This window comes from Vicugna pacos, unplaced genomic scaffold (genome assembly GCF_048564905.1).
Source record: "Vicugna pacos unplaced genomic scaffold, VicPac4 scaffold_20, whole genome shotgun sequence".
In the NCBI taxonomy this organism is placed as follows: Eukaryota; Metazoa; Chordata; class Mammalia; order Artiodactyla; family Camelidae; genus Vicugna; species Vicugna pacos.
The window spans coordinates 40,060,232-40,077,680 of NW_027328741.1; the positions used below are offsets into that span (position 1 = coordinate 40,060,232).

The following is a 17,449-nucleotide window of genomic DNA, read 5'->3' on the forward strand; positions in this document are numbered from 1 at the left end:
GACAAAGGGGATCAGAGTTAAACAAAGCATTCTGATGACACGAGCTTGTCACTGTGTCTCTTTACAGATGTAGATATATAGAGAGAGAAGTGGGGTGATATTGCTCAAAGTCACACAGCTAATAAGTGGCAAAGTATATAACTCTGCTCCTCCCTCCTGTGTGACGCCCAACTGGGACAACCACAGGGTTCTCTCGTGGCTGCCTGAACAGTCTTTTCCTATCACTCATGACACACAATAGTGTCTGAACTTAGCCTGCATTTGCAGCATCTTTTCCCTCCAGTTTCTCAGGAACAAGGCTGTTCGGGCCTGTATGAATTCCGGCTTCCTGAAATCTCCGTGCTCAGGCTGGTCTTGCCTGTGCATCCGGCCCGCTGCTCAGAGGCTCTTCCTCCCCTGCAGGAGGACGTTTCTAATCTTCACAGGGACACAACCTCAGGGGAGCTCTCCTCTCGCCCTCAGCATGGCAGGTGTCCCAGGCCTCATCCCGAGCAGCCCCGTTAGGACGGTGTCTGCCCAGCTCTGCTAGTCAGATCAGCAGCCTCAATGCCAGGGATTATACCCAGGTCACACTGCAAACCTACTGCCCGCCTCACAGCCCCCAGCCAGCAGGTCACCTGGAAGTCACAGCAAGTGCCCCACCCAATCCAGAAGTCTCTTCTTTTGCCAGCACCACTGATGAATGGTTTCCAACCTTCGGACAGTTTCGCACAAAACAGCACCTTCTACTGTGAAACGGGTGGTTTTTCTTCTGCGCCTCATCCTTACTGGAAACGTAAAAGGAAACCAAAAGGCCTTTTCTCAACCCTTTTCTGATGAAACCCTCCCACCCACAATACTCATATGCTCAAGAGCTTTGGATCCACATGATTTTCGTTCTCTTAGGCTAAGTGGCTCAAAAAACTAAGGGATTCTTTCTCCTTTGAGGGTATTAGCACTCAGTTTCTCGGCTTTAATCTGTTTTTGTCTCTCTCTTCAGTGACCCTAGCAGTTGCCACCTCTTACTCCCTTCAGCAGCCTCCCTCCCAACTTCAAGTCTAGGAAATCAGCTGTGATGAGGGGCATGGGGGCAGTCACAGAAGATGCAACTAAGGCACAGAGAGGCTACATAATTTGCCCAAGAAATCACCTTGAACCACCAACAGAGTGTGTCACGTCCCTCTGTTTAACTCTAATGCTAAGCAAGTTAACTTTTTGTAGATTATGTTTATAAACAGATGAGGTATGAAAATACATAAAAGGACACACATCAACTCTAAGATATTCATTAACTCCACTATTTTGTTTCTATTTATTTTATTTCTATTAAAAAATTAAGAACCCCTGCAGTCAATATAGCAAAATGTTACTGGGTTTTAAATCCAGAATATACAGGGGTTGTGTCATTACTCATTCTTGTATGTATTTTCACAAGACAAAATGATTTGAAAGTCTCTCTCCCCGCCCCCTACTCACTACTGGCTCTCACCAGAGCTCCCAGACCACACATCTAACAGCCTTTCACTTTACCCACAGCTGAACTCATCAGTTTTCCCCCAGAACTCCCTCTGCTGCTTTCCCTCCTCAGAACACAGCAGGACCATTATTTAACTCATTAATCCACCCAGAAACCTGGGCCTTACTCCATCCTACCTTCACAGACAGCATTGATCCTTTCCTCTTTACCATCTAAACATGCCTTCAATCTGTTCGCTTTTACCCACTGACCGTCCCACCGCTCAATTGGAAGCCAACAACACTGCCCACCTGGACTCATGAGTCTCCCAGGTGGCCCCACAGCCACTCTCCCCTACTTGAGACAAATGTGATTGTGTCTCTCCCACGCTTTTGGACTCATTTCAGACCCACTGTTCTTAGAAGAAACTTCAATTTCTTCACCTGGTGAAGGTCCTTGCCATGAAACTGTCAGCTCAGTAAGGGCAGGACACACCCTCGTCCCTCGGCTCCACCATCTGGCAGAGCATCAGCTTGGGAGGATTGAGTTCTTAGCAAACTACTTCACTTATCCATACAAATCCATGGTAGATTAGAAAGATTTTAGATGTTAAGCTCGACTATTAATTTGGGGATTTTGCACTGGCAACCTGCAAGTATATATTCCAATTATTGTGTCTTCTTAAAACCATACCCAGATTAAAGGAGTATTTGTGGAATGTCTTCAGAGTAAAAGGGACTGTACTTTTACAGATTTTATGTTTTAAAATATGAACAACCCGGACAGGGTCAAAAATAGAACCGCCTCACAAGTGACAGAAGACAGGTGAGACGCATATAGCAACAGGTCACAAAGATGGTAAGAGCAAAATTGTTTCTCCAACCCCCAAAACATTCCTCCAAGAACTGAAAACTCAGAAATTTGAAAGTAAAATACTATCATATAAAGAAAGAAAATAAATAATCCTCTTCATCAGGGTTTCTAGACCTGACTGCAGAGTTATTAGCAGGCCATACTGAATCCTAGCACAGAAAAATCAGATGGACTAGTGGTGAGTAAGTTCCAGGAAAATGGCAGTAACTCCTCCACTTGAAAGAGGACACACACTCACTTGTTCAAGGTGATTGTAAACCACATTCTGCAGAAATTCAGAAGATTCAGGCACCGCTTCTAGATGGTGATGACACGGAAGGACGGCTTGGATGCATGCTTCTAACTGAGTCACCGGCATTCTTACACTGCAGGGGGAAATGGAGGCCCTCAGCCAAGAGCACAGTTGTTCCTGTCATGTATCCCAGGCCGTGCCTCGGGGACTCAGTGTACTGTAGCAGTCCGGCCCCAGGTGAGGACCCGCAGCGTGGCCCAAGCAAGCAGGAGGGGCACTGTGCTTGAGAAATCCCATCCCCCATGGGGGCAAGAGGGGCTGGTGGGGTTGTGTGAACCTATAAATGCTCATAGAAATACACCTGCATACATTGAAGTGATAAAATTAAAAGTAGCAGGCTATTTAACAAAATTTCAATTGTCAGTGTTAATTTTACCATTCCATTCCGCTTGTCCCCTGCACTCTGAGACAGGCTTAGGCTCTCTCACACATGCAGCTCTGATGCAATGGTTGTGAAGTTATTTTACTTTGCTGCAAGTGTCTTCGCTCCCAGTGTCACTGTGACTGTCGTCTCTTAACACAGTCAGATATCTTCCTGCATCTCTCCCTGAGTTCCTTGCTCCTGCTTCTCAGATCCTGAGATAAAGAACAGGTGAAGGCACATGACTGGAAAAGTCAATGTGGACTTGACCAAAGTCCTCAGTGACCCCCTAGGTGAGTGCTGCCCACCCCTTACCTTCGATTCTCAAGGTTCTGCCCAGGGTGACATCCAGCCAGGACAGAGTCCTGGGCCCTATTAAAAGCTGTGTGGCTTGGGTGCAGGGAAAGCTGCAGGAGCTGGTTCTGTAGCCGGTCCCATCCACACCTCTGCTCCTCTCTCTCCCGAGGCAGCGCTGCCAAGCCCCCAGGCTCCCTGAGCTTCTGTCTTTCTCTTCTACTCTACTTCAAGCCCTTTTCCTCTTCCTTTACTCCCTGATTATCCCTAGCTGGAGTGATTTTTCTATCATAGAATCTGAAAAAATTTCCTGCAGCTGAAAAAGAGGTGCCAGAGGTCAACGCGCATATGGTGGTTCCTGAATAGAGCCCCTGGTTAGGGGGACCCTCACCAACACTCACGGGGCATCAGGCATGTTGCAGGGTCGACCACCACCAACAAGAGTTTGCTGTGACACCAAGGCACGCACAGCATCCCTGCTCACTAAATTGTAGTTGTAGTCCTTTATTAAGAAGCAAAAATAAAAAAATTGCTCATGTTTCTTACTAAAATTATTTATGAGGGAGAAAAAGAAATTGTAATAGAAAGAACAAATTTCACTCCATGTTAGATGTGTTCATTTGGCTTTAATCCTGTACCTTGTTTTCTAGGCTCAGACTTGCTATCTCTGCACCTTTTGTAAAAGAAAGTTGCCTTTAGCCTGAAATATCCAGGAGGGCCTATTCTCCGGGCTCTGATCTTTAAGGATATTTGCTCTTCTACACTTATGTATAGATGGCAAGTTGTAAAATAGTGAATAACCTTTCTTTTTTTTTGGAGGTTTTACAGGGGCACCATAATTTGACCCACATGGACAGCTGCAGGAACAAAGGATTTCAAGGACAAACAATTCATACAGCAAGAAGTTTGCAACAACCAGCCACATCCCTGCCGCTTTTTAGTATAAAAGGAGACTGAATTCTGCCCTGGGGAAGAGAGTTCTACTGGATAACAATATGCCATTTTCTGGGTCTGCCAGCTTTACAAATAAAGTCTCTTTTCCTTACTCCAACATCTCATCTCCCGATTAATCGGCCTGTCATGCAGCAAGCAGAACGAGTTTGGACTTGGTAACAAATTGACTGCCTTAGAGGTAGTATGTCTCCACTGTTTCCTCATTTCCAGTATTTCACCACCTATCAATTTTATATGCTTTTTAACAACATGAACAAAAAACCTATTACAAGGAATTGATTCCACAGAAATAAAATTATTTCTACTCCTTCAAAACTTTTTTCTTTTCTATTTTATTTTGTTTTGCTTATTGAAAAGAAAATAAATTCAAATCTTTTTATTTCACGTATTTTTATAACTAGATATTGTAAATACTACAAAGATATTTAAATTGCAATAAAAATTGTTCATATATTAGTATAAAGATATATACACAATCAATGCAGATTAGGAAAGGAGTAGATATTTACTAAAAATCCACTGCACATCCAGTCTTTTACAAGCATATCCTGGAATATAAGCTCTATTATCCAGGGTCCCCCACCCCCAATCTCACTGCGGAGTCCCTTAGTAATCAACTACCAAGGCACCAGCATAGAACCATGAGATCACTAGTTTAGGTATAAATGAGAGTATTAGCTCATTCAATTCTAAAACAGAAACCTTAAAATAAATACTGAACTTACTTACAGATAAACAAATTTGGACACAAAAAAGAACAGTTTCTCCCCAAATTCACAAAGATAATAACTGGTAAAGGCAAGATTTGAACTCATCTGCCTTGAATATAAAGCTAAGTTGGAAATCCCCTTCAACTGTGGAGGACCAGCAGCACAGCCTGTCACCGTATCTTTGTTCAGATCTGGCTTTAGACAGCCTGAGACAGCACCCCTTCCTATGGAACTCGAGGGCAAACAATAACAATAAGGATTTTATATTCTGTAGTTTCTTAGGTCTCAATTATATAAAGTGTCAGCAGGTCAGCAGAAAACTCTGGGAAATATGAGTGGGTCCAGAGCTTTTTGCTGATAAGAAACTCAATCTATCAGGACAGAGTGACCTTCCCATGAGAGGCCTCATGGACATAAACTAAAGGCAACTGAGCAATGAAAACTAGCAAGAACATGGAACTCAAGCAAGAAGGATCCCTACCATCCCCTGCCCAGTTGCCTCTTCACCTTTGTGGACAAGACGGCAGAAGGTCCATGTTCTTGTCCAAGTTACAACATCATGGATTCTCACCCATATAATATTACGACTCTATGCTGTCTTAAGTCCTTTCCAACTAAAATATGATGACACCAATATCTCAGCGGAATGTCTATGTCTCCACTTTCTCTCTTCTATTAGGAGACTATATCTATGGCCACAAAGCCGAAATTCAATTAAAAACACCATGCACGAAGCCTGGTGAAAGTCTGTGTAAGAGACATTGTTCTCAAGCTCAGTGAGTGAAAACTCAGAAAAAGTGGTCCTTATCCCTCTGCAAGTGGAAGGTAGCCTGATTGTGTGTGTGTATGTGTGCACACGTGTGTGTGTAAATCAAATACAATGTATTGTGGGATGTGCACAGATTTTTTTTATGTTACTATCATTTCATGAGGATGAGCCAACCTTTAAAGTAATTTGAATCTACTATTCTGAGAGAGTCTCAGGATCTTTTGGTGGAGGATGGGAAAGGGGAAAGGAAAGGAGGAAAGAAGTAAATGAAGCAAAGCTGTAAGTATACTGCTAGGGAAAGGCAAGACATTAATTTTGTTCCTACTTGCATCACACACAAATTAGGGACTGGCTTTCCCACATGTCTTGTCAAGCACTGAGTTGCAGAACAGGTGACAGCCCATTTCTCACTGAGCTTGTGACTGTACGTGGCATCTTATAGACACTAATTATTTAACCTGATCAAACAATCTGGCAGCAGGCTGTAATTCTCCTATTTTGAGAGATAAGAAAACAGGAAGTGAAATAGGGTATATAGCTTGACAAAAGTCAGAGGACAAGTAAACTAAAGAGGATGAATTCAAACTCAGATCTGAATGCAGAGTCTGATCTTCCCACTCCGAGGGCTGGAAATTCCTTAACACACAGGGTCCCCAGCTCCTCTGCTTTGTTCCTGGCACCAAGCATTTCCCATGGCGATATTCTCCAGTTCTCAGACACAGCGCTCTGTGCAGCCAATAACCTCCATTCGACCTTGATCATCTACCTGTCACGCCCACCAGGCTTCACCAGGCAAGAAAGCTGGCTTTCAACTGCATACAAAGCCACCCCTGTTTTATCCTGGACTCTTCAGCGGCTTTTCCAGCGTAAACACAGCCATGAAAGTGCTCACAGTTTGTACATGAGCCACACTACCTCTCTCCATCTCTGTCCCCACCTATACTACTTTGCTATGACCATTTTGAGAATCTTGGAAACAAATTTTTAAAAACAGAAAAGAAAGGATTCTGTAACAAGTACTTAATACTTACAATTTTAAATGAGAAGTTACAAAGTGAGTATTTACAAACCGAATCTGCCTTCCTAGGTGTCAGTTTTAACAGTTAAAATATACAATAGCAAAAAATTCTGACTTAAATAATTAACAAAAACATCAACAATAATCTGGAATAAACTCAAAAACAATGCCCATGTTGTACATGGAGGAAGTACAGGACTGTACTGTGGGGTAAAGTAAGAGGTGTGAAAGTAGAGACATCAACATTTTGTATGCAGGAAAGCAGTTTTGTAAAAATGTACGTTCTCCTAAAGATAATTCAAAAGTACTAAAAAATCCCACGACAGCACTTCTTTTTTTTTTTAACTTGAAAAATTATATTAGAATTCTTCAGGAATAATAAAGTCATAATACTAACCAAGAAAATTTGGGATCGAAAAGAGAATCAAAAAATCGCACTGTCAGATATTAAATAAATGTTTACAATATGTAAGATATAGTGCTAGTGTAAGAAAGTAAGATTGATAAAAATAAACCATGAGCTCAAAAAGAGACTCTAGTGTACATAAGTATTCTTTACAGGTGGGATTTCAAGTTAAAAAGCAAAGTAGGAATTCAATAATTGTCTTGGGACAATCAGAGAATCCCCTGGAAAAAACAAATTCTATTCCAGTCATAATGACCGCAAGAAAAATTACAGAATGTGATGTGAATATTAGAAAGTACTAATAACAGCGAATATAATTCTTTGCTCATATTAATTCAACTTCTCTTCACTATAACAAGTACCATCATCATCTCCATCTTAGAGATTAAAAAAACCTACAGAAGAAATTTATACCATTATAAGAAAGTATTTCTAAGAATAATATCAGGAATAAAACCCAAAAAGAAGACATTTACAATCTTAAGATTATTTTGGGCCACAACAAAAATGAACCTACTGAACAAAATGAAAGGCAAAATATGACAAGGAAAAGCTCTCTGATACATGTTGATGAAGACAAGGGGTTAATGTTCATAATATACATAGAGCTGTCACAAAGCAACAAGAAGCTGCCTCACTTAAATGTGTGCAAAGGACAAAAGAGATCATTCACTTTTTAAAAGTCAGATGGCTAATGAGTGAAAAATGCTCAATACCTCACTGGTCATCAAGTGCAAATTAAAACAATGAAAAAGTACTTTTGCTCATCATATTGGCACATATTTTTAAAAGATATTCTAGCTAGTGTCCATCTTTGAGAGAACAAACTGTGAGCGATCTTTTGGAGGATGACATGTCAATGGATATGTAAACTCTGAAAAACGTGTGTACACACAGGCTGAACTCCACATTTTGGAATCGTTTCATTTAGAAAAATTCAGTTCAAAAAGATGTACTTATCAGAGCATTTACACAGCACTGTTTACAATGGTGAGAAGAAAAGCTGAAGTGAAATCATATCCAGCGATAGAGAATTGGTTACATAAGTTATTCTACATCTTTTCATGCCCCACAGGAGAAGGAATTTCTTGATTCACTTGAAAGGAGCCTGTGATTTATGTAGTTGTCACATCCAAGGACTAAATTTCCAGAAACCTTAACGAAAATAATACTCATACAAGATCACAGGAATGTTTGTATAAGAAGTATGCCAGTCAAACACCCTTTCTGACAGTGGAAAATGGAGAAAACTTAAGTGTCCACCATCAAGACAATGATGCGGTAAATCACGGTGAGCTGTGGGCACTAAAGTTCCGGTGTTTCGGCGTGGTCCAAGGCCTTGTCCACAGTACGCTCCCACGAAAGGTGTCCTTACACAAGAGACCAAACCTGCATATCAGGAAAACCCTCTACTCTATCTGAAAGGACCAGGTGAGTCTGGAGAGAGAGGACGTCTGTGATATATACCTGAGTGAATAAACCGAGCTGCAGAAAACATATAGTATGGCCTTATTTTTCAATAAAGCATATATACACACACATAGACATAGATTTCTCATATACGTGTATGTATGAGTTTATTTATATGACATAGGCATAAAGGTCATGAAATATATACTCCACATTGTCAGCAGTTTTTACTCTCAGGAAAAAAGGGGAAGGGATGTAGGGGACTTTCGGTACCACAACAGATCTCTTTTCAGAATTTCAGTTAAGTATACTTGGAATTTAAAAGTTTATTTAAGTCCAAAGTAAAATGGACGAGGACTCCACAAGACAGAATGCTATACTAGTCATTAAAAATCATGCCAGGGGAGATAGAATATTGTAGAAAAATGTGTAATAAGCCGAATGGAAAATGGAGGTCTCCACACAGTATACAGGCACACATTGCTCGCTGGTTTTTATGACAGAGGTAATACACACTGATGAAAAGAACAGAAAATATATGTTAATGTGTTAATTATTATCTCTGAGTACTGGCACCAGGATAGATCCATTTGACCCTTTTTTCATACATTTATATTAAATACACACTATTTTTCATCTGAAAAATGCATTTTTAGATGTCTAGTACCACACATTGGAAAATTACACGAGTACTTACAGAAACAAATAACTAGGAGACACCGCAGCAGCGTCACAAAGTGTAGAAAGGGCGATCCTGAATAACACCGCGCAGTTACATAAGGACCCACAAAGTGAGAGCACCTGCTGTAACAGGGCGCGGCCCCCTTCCATTTGTCAGATGTGTCTTCAGGGCTGAGGCAGTTCTGAGCACGGCCAGTGTCAGTGCTGGTGTCTGGATGGATGCCACTGGAGGTGAGGGCACCTGCAAGCCGAGAGGAAGAACAGAAATCATCCTCTGCTTTTTCTGTCTTGTTTCTTTGTTACTTTTAAAGAGAGGCGGAAATAAGATAAACTGGATCTTTCCTACTGAAATTTCAGTAATGAAACCATTTTTAAAGTGATCACAACTTATATTCTGCCTATGACTGTCTTTTCAACAAAGCATCATATTTATAAAATGTTAATTAACTCAGTTAATTAACTCCCTGTTGAAACATTCTAGTAAAGAGCATGAACTGCAGTATGTAAAAGAACCACACCTGCAGTGACTAGCTCAGCTGTCTTGACGGCAGTGCAGTCAGCCCCCACCATCCCGTGGCCCTGAGCTCCTGATGCTGGTAAGAGAGCACGCTGCTGCCTCAGATGGAAAGAAAAGGTGAAAGCATTTTCTGAAATCTACAGCACTGACAAAACATAACTGATAAATCCCAGGCTCCTTTGAGGCTGTCATTTTCCGTTTCTGGCCAACACCCGTCAATGAGCAGAACCACCCCATTCCCGAGTCATGGGACTCACGTGGGCAGAAGTTTTGGAGAAATTTCCAGGTATAGAATGTAAACCAACTATACATAAAACTCTGAAAAAGAAAAGATGCAATAATCTGATTTTGGAAGACACTAAAATATTCTCCTAAGCCTTAGTACTTGGAAAGGCTGGGCTTCTACTAAGCCACTTATTTATTTCACAGCCAATGAGCATCTCCCACAAACCCTGTTTCCCTGTGTCTGCTGGGAGCTTCAGGCACATTGATGTTGTCTATCTTATAAGTCACAAGGCAGAGGCGTGTGTCTCACGCTGGCAACTCTCACACAGGCTCAACTCCTAGCCTCACTGTATGAACTTGGCCCCATTTTCTCACCTGTTTATTTGGTACCTGTTCTTCTGTAAGCTGCCTGAAATGCTTATTGAAACAAGTCAGAAGAATGAGTGGGTAGAGAAATGGACAGATGGACAGGTGAGAGATGGGCAGAAAAACAGAGAGTCTCCAAGAGAAGGGGAGCAATCAAAATTACCTATGCAAAACCCTCTTCTAGTCAGGGAAGGAAACCACCACGGAGAAGTGTGAAGAGGCAGGTTGCTTAGGACTGTTTCCTGGATTCCATGAAAAGTCACACCAAGAGATGAGAGGGTAGAACTATAAATAATAAAAGAAAAAATCATGCATGTTTGAAAAATATATCTACATTATGTACTTTCTAAAGAATAGAGTCAAATTAGCAAGGCCCAATAACACAATCCTTGGGTATATACAGAAGTGAGAATCCCATCTCCAATCTGCAAGGCATCCCTTTGGAGCACTGAGAGTCTACACGGTGCAGTCATAAAGCCATCACCGCAAAAGCGATGCTATCCTGCACTTACGAGGAAAGAGCAGCTGTGCTCGGTCTGCCTACACGTGTCTTTTACACCCCTCAGCACCTCTACGGGGGAGGGACGCCTAGCGAGCCCCATCTCTGCAGGACAGAAGACAAGTCCAAGAGAGGCTAAGCCGACCTACCAATTCTCCATCTCACAGGACTTGTCACTCCAGACCAGGACTCGAACTCGGACCCACGTTTGTAACCACAGTACTACCGTATTTTATGTGCTTTTTGTGTGTATAATACATTTGTTTCTGGCATGAAAGGGTATTTAATAAATGATCGGTTGTCTTGTCTATCTCATTAGTTCACAATCTTTATATTTTTGAATTGTACTCTTCCCCTGGAGAAAGGAACGGAAAGAGCGGGGGTCAGAATGAGGTGGGGCTCCATTCTTTATCTGTTGCCTCATCTCATCCAAGTCCCCAAACAGGGAGAAAGAGCAAATGTTCTCTTCATCATTTAAAGAGAGGGCTCCAGTGACGGTGACTTACTCAACCCCAAAACCAAGTCTGGGGGAAGGGCACATGCAGCAACGAGAGCAGTATCACCTGTAGGAAGGCAAAAAGAGCTCAGGGGATGGCTCAATGGGTCAGCCTGATTTCATTTCAATCGATAATACAATAGCACACTCTAAAAAAACTAGAATGCAATGGATTTCCTCTTTCTTGACATCTAGCAAGTTTCCACATCTCACATGTAACATTATCACGAACTAGTGAAAGGAAGAGTCCACAGACAAGGAAAATCAATGCCACAGGCAGGCTGAAACACAGGCTGGAGGAAAGGAAGGGAAAGGGCATAGTAAAGAAGAGGGGAAATTCTGGGAAAAAGACATCATCACAAGGACTCTCAAGCATCATCCAGCAATCATATAATCATTCTTTCAAGAGAGAGTTACTTAGGTCCTATTTTGTGCAACATTGTACAGTGGGCGAAGCAAGAGCACAGCGTCCATGGTGGCAGCAAGCTGCGGAGCTCCAATACACTTCTGATCCCGGTACCTTGCACACTTGTCCTCAGTATAAAGGCAAAATATATAGTAAAATAATCCAATGTAAACTCTATGCAATGCTGAAAAAAATTAAAGAATACCTAAATACCTGGACAGACACACCACGCACATTCCTGAATCAAATGACAGCATTCTTGGGATGGCAGTGCTCCCCAGAGCGATCCATATATTCAACGTGGACTCGATCACAATCCCAGTGGGTTCCTCTGCAGAAACTGACTATCTGCTGCTACAATTCATATGGGAATTCGAGGATCTCAGTAACCAAACCGTACTTGAAATAGAAGAACAGTTTGAGAGGACTTGTAATTCTCAATTTCAAACCTTACAACTGTATCTCCAGGTGAGATTAGAGGCCATTTTTAAGTTATAATTGTGTTTATCCTTATTTTCTAAATTCTGTACAACGAATATACCTGTTAGAATAAGAAATTTAAAAAGTAAGGTATCTTTTAAAACATGCAAACCTATTCATTCATTGGGAAAAAAATATTTTGACTATAAAGAAGTAAACAAATATCTAGTGAAAAAGGACTATTTAAAAACAAGAGTGCATTTACATTTTTTGTAAATTGGAAACTGAAAAGCACAAACACATCAAGTTTCTAGGGAGAGTGTTGCAACATATTAATTGTTATTTCCAAAATTCTAATTGAACAATGAAAACTCACGAAAGACAAAATCTTGATTGACAGCCAACTGCAAACACATGGAGAGCAAAGGCCTAGAAATCACAGTTCCTTTAACTCTGCTACTAACTCAATAGGAGAGGAAATTCCTCAGTGAGGGGACAGTGGAATCCCATGCATAAGACAGGATACACAGTACAAACTGCACTAGAATTGGGGGTGATTTCCATAGAAGAATTCTAAAGTTACAACATTGATGAAAAACTATAAAAACACTGACAGACAGATTAAAACACACAGTCATATATATTATATAAAAACATATGAAGTCTGCCCCCATGTTGCATAGAAATACAAACATATTTGTTCATTTATGGGCACTGATTACTTTATCCCAGGTAGAATATTTCAACTAAAATAGATAATCAATAGTACACTCCTCTTGTCAAAACTAGTTGATAAGTTACTCTGCCATGTATGCATAATGTGTCTAAGATAGATTTAAAATTAGTGAAAAAGATTTTTGTATGGTTTCTTGAACCCTTCTCAAAACACCAAGCTTAATTTTAAAATAAATCTGAGCAGTATTTCTATATGATCTTTTCCCTTGTGAAATGAACAACACAGTCTGTTGTCAAAATTCTTTCCTTACAATGATTCACGAGCACCGTATACTCACAAAACTGCTGGACAGCAAGGCACTATCCAGACACTGTGACAAATCAAATGAAACACAAGGAAGACAGTGACCCTATTCTGCAGGGCTTATAATCTGTTCCAACACCGGGTTTTTATTTGATTTGTTTGATTGGTTAGAAAAATAAAATCACTCAAGTACATTCTTCTTTGAGCATTATGTAAATCATGACTCTCTTTTTAGTGTCATGAGCAGGAAAGACTTGAGTATGAATTGATTAGATCAACTAGGCACAATCATCGCTGGAGCCTGTGTAATAAATAAGTACATGAGATCTAAAATAAACCTACACAGATCTCTGCAAGGAAAATGAAGAGGTGAGTTCCCCAATGAGAAAACAAACAATCAAGAAATCAAAAAAGGAAAACTTTTTCATTAATGATTCCAGGCAGTAGTGGAGCATGGTGGTGAAGATCACAAATGCTGGGGACAAACATGAGGGTCTGAAATCCCACAGCACTGGGTAGCTGTGACACTGATATTTCAGTGAAATTTTCTGCACCTCAGTCTCCTATCCATAGACTGGGGACAGCCACAGCACCCATCTCCTAGAACAGTCTTAAGAATTAAGTTATTTTTTATATAAAAGTTTAAATAAAATACCTCAGATTTTAAATATTACCCCAAAAGCTCAAGGAACAAAGAAAACAGTGATAAATTGGAGTTCATCAAATGTTAAAAATTTGCTTCAAAGGACACCATCCAGAAGGTGAAAAAACATCTGAGAGGAGAAAATTTTTTCAAATTATTTATCTGATTAAGTATTTGTATCTTCAAATAAAAGAAAAAACTCCTACAACTCAACAAGAAAAAGAGAACTCAATTAAAATGTGTATAAAGTATCTGAAAATGTATTTTTCAAAGAAAATATACAAATGGCCAATAAGCACAATCAAACGATGTTCAATATCATTAGCTGTAAAAGAAATCAAGTCAAAACCACTAGGAGAAACCGCTTCACACTTACTACAATAGGTTATAATAAAAAAAATGTGTAACAAGCACTAATGAAGACACAGAGGAAGCGGAGCGCGCAGCCCTTGCTTTTGAGGATGTAACACAGGGTGGCCACTTTAGAAAACAGCCTGGCAGGTCCTCAGAGAGTTGAACATTTGGTTTATGAATGACCCAGCATTTCTGCTCTCTGGTCACACAAGTAAGAGAACTGAAAACAAATGTCCACATAAAAATTCCTACAGGAGTATTCACGGCGCCATTACTCTTCACAAACAAAAAGCAGACACAACACAAACGACTATCACCTGATGAATGGGTAAACAGTAGGGCCCAGATATACAGTAGAATATAATTCAGCAATAGCAAAGCATAGAGTACTGACCCAGGCCACAACCTGGAAATACATTGAAAAAGTTACTCAGTGTGAAAGAAGTCAGTCACAATAGACAGTTCCATTTACATGAAATAACTTGTTTTACATGAAATGTCCAGCACAGGCAAATCCATAGAGAGAGAACAATGGCTGCCTGGGGCTGGGGGAGGATGAGGAAGATGGGAATGACTGCTTGTGCATACAGGGCTTCCTGTTGGGGGATGAAAATATTCTAAGATTGACTGCGATGCACAATTCTGGGCTTTGAGTAAAAACCGCTGCACATTTTAATGGGTGAATTGTATTAAAACTGTTAAGGACAAAAGCACCTAGGGCCAGAACCTTCAAATAGTAAATGCAAATTGCTAACTTTTATTACAGGAAGAAGAAACTGCCCTCAGCATGAAAGCAGGAGATCGGCAAATATGGGTTAACAGAATTGGACAAGAGCATTTCACTTGAAAGAGTTGCTGAGTGTACACGAAATATTCAGAAATAGGAAAATCAGCTTGACATCACGAAGAAGCATTCTGCTTCAAAGGCAGATCAAGGATTCGGCAAGCCCAGCTGCTAGAAATAACCAGAGAAGAAACCTGGTTCTTACAACAAGCACCAGAGCCAACAAGGGAATGGTGGTGAGGAAAGCAGGCAGCCAAAAATCTGGAACAGTTTGCTACAAATAATTTCTCCACTGAAAATTCAAAAATAAAATGAAAGTGATGCAATGCTGAGCTGGCCTCACGTTAAAGGGCTTCCTCTGCTGCTCGACAGTTCTGTAACCCCGAATGAGAGACTCAGGAGAATCAGCATGGCTCCTGGCAGTCCCCAAGTGACTGCCCTCCAGCACGTTTACCACCATCACATCTGCCAGGGTTGTATTGCAGAGAAGAGACCAACTTCTAAAAGGCACAGGAAATGTTTACCAGGGAAGAAAAGGCTGCTGTCAGTCCTGGGACAGAGGCAGTGTGAGCAGAGGCCAGAAGGCTGCAGGTGAACTGGAGCAGACCTGGGGCAGGAAGGGACCACGGAAGAGCAGATCTCAATTTTCTACTCTCTCTCCCTAGAGGTAGGAGCGATAAAGCCTGCATCCTTCTCACCTGGAACTGTGGGTTCTGGCTGGCAGAAGTCTTACGTACAGGGAATGAATACTCAAGACTCTGTGGAAAAAGTCACGAAAGAGAGAGGGCGTAGGGACCCAACTCCACGAGCCTCTCAAATGATCCCATATTTATTGTGTATAATCAAAGGAAAACGTCATTAACAGTTGTGTGATAGTAAGCAGGAACTTGGGGAAAGAAGGATGAGACAGAGATTGTAGAATCCACCATGAGTACAAAGGCTTAGTGTATCTTTAGGTAAGTCATGGGGTGAGGGGAATAAGATACATCCTTTAGACATGTGAATTACAAAGCAGACCACCAGACCAGCTAGGTCCTTGCTTGGGGGATAATAGAGTATCTAACTGCACACAAGCCCAGCCTTTATAGCTGTGGGCCTGGGTCATTGCTTTGCGATGAGCAGAGTGCTATCTAAAACATCATCTACGCAAGCAAAGCATTATCTCTGCTTTTTAAGGCAAGGAGACAGGAGTGAGGATGCACAGGCACTTGCTTGCAAAGCAGTTACTAAGCATACGTTTTCTTCTTAAATTTGACAGGCGGCTGGGGTCTGTTACAATTTGTTAACCCAATCATGGGCTCCCACATGGAACCATTATGGAGGACACCCTAAGGTGACAAATCCTGGCTCTGGGTCTTTTCCTGCCAGCTTCAGCCACTCTAGCAGAGTCTAGGCACATTCCTGAATAATGATCATACAGAACCACCCACACTGTTAACTCCTGGTGCTTGAAACTTAATTTTAGCTCTACACAACTTAACGTAGAAAAGTTTCAGAAATAAAAGATATTATATTTACTTTATATCTCATCATAGGACTGATTTTTCTGATTGCTCTAAGCTGCTTCTTCTTGGTAAAGCACCTAATTCTGCAGGTGAATTCAGTACTTTCTTTGGGCATAACTAGCCAGTTTGGGCTCGCTAACTTCTATTGGTCAAATACCGATACACTTAATTGATTTCATTGTTCATCAATTTCAGCTGGGAGCAGAGGGAGTGTCACTCTGTTCCTCAGCCCACCCTCAACCCTTATCATCAGCAACTCAGGCCTCCGGAAACCAAAAAAAGCTTTTGTTTCCCTTCTACAGTTTCAACAAACCCAACAGGATACATAAGCCTGGAGAAAGAATTCAACACAAATGTTAAAACAAAAATCAATAAACCTGAAGCAACTCCATCTCCGAATCATGATACACAATGACATGAGATTAAGTGTGTCAGGCCCAAAGCATGGGTGAGCCTGACCACCTGATTTCTATTCTTCAAAGGAAGGAAAGTTTTCCTATTTTTTATTATCACTCTGTCATTGTTTCTGATTAAGCCAAAAACTAGTTTATGAAATAATTAAGCATTGAAATAACAGATTTTTGTTGTATCAATTACAGAAGGCATTCAGAGGTGTTAGGAAAAACCACCTCTGTAAAAAATGCAAAATTTCTTCCACTGTGAAGAACACGTATACAAAACGCAACAGAGAATTCAAGCTCTTGTGGAGAGGAGCAAAAGCCACAGAATCAAAGCAAAGTCATTACTATGAGTCAACTCAAAATTCACTGGACAATCATGTTCAATGCATTCAATGAAATTTAAAGGCATACTGCAAACCATACACTTAATGATCTGCAGGCTAGAGGAAGAATTTCTCTCTTTAACAGACAAGAGTAATCAATAGGGTGCCCCACCAAACAAGGACCAAAGAACAATCAGGTTTTTAACAGTTCTGATATATCAGCATTTTCTAAAGATCAAAATCCAGAAATTTTAAACATTGATTCACACCACAATGAAACAAGCACTTAAAAAAAAAGAAAAGAAAATAAGCACATAGAACATGTACA

General features: G+C 40.8%; 1 protein-coding gene across 1 annotated transcript in view; it reads right to left on the minus strand.

Annotated features, from left to right (window-relative positions):
* LOC140693984 (uncharacterized) overlaps positions 1–17,449 on the minus strand; it is a 244,706-nt gene that overhangs the window by 48,963 nt on the left and 178,294 nt on the right. The window contains exons 5-6 of the mRNA XM_072957484.1: positions 9,324–9,444; positions 2,547–2,673 (exon numbers count right to left, since the gene is read on the minus strand). Coding sequence (XP_072813585.1) covers positions 2,547–2,673; positions 9,324–9,444 — 248 coding nt within the window. The remainder of the gene's footprint in view (positions 1–2,546; positions 2,674–9,323; positions 9,445–17,449) is intronic.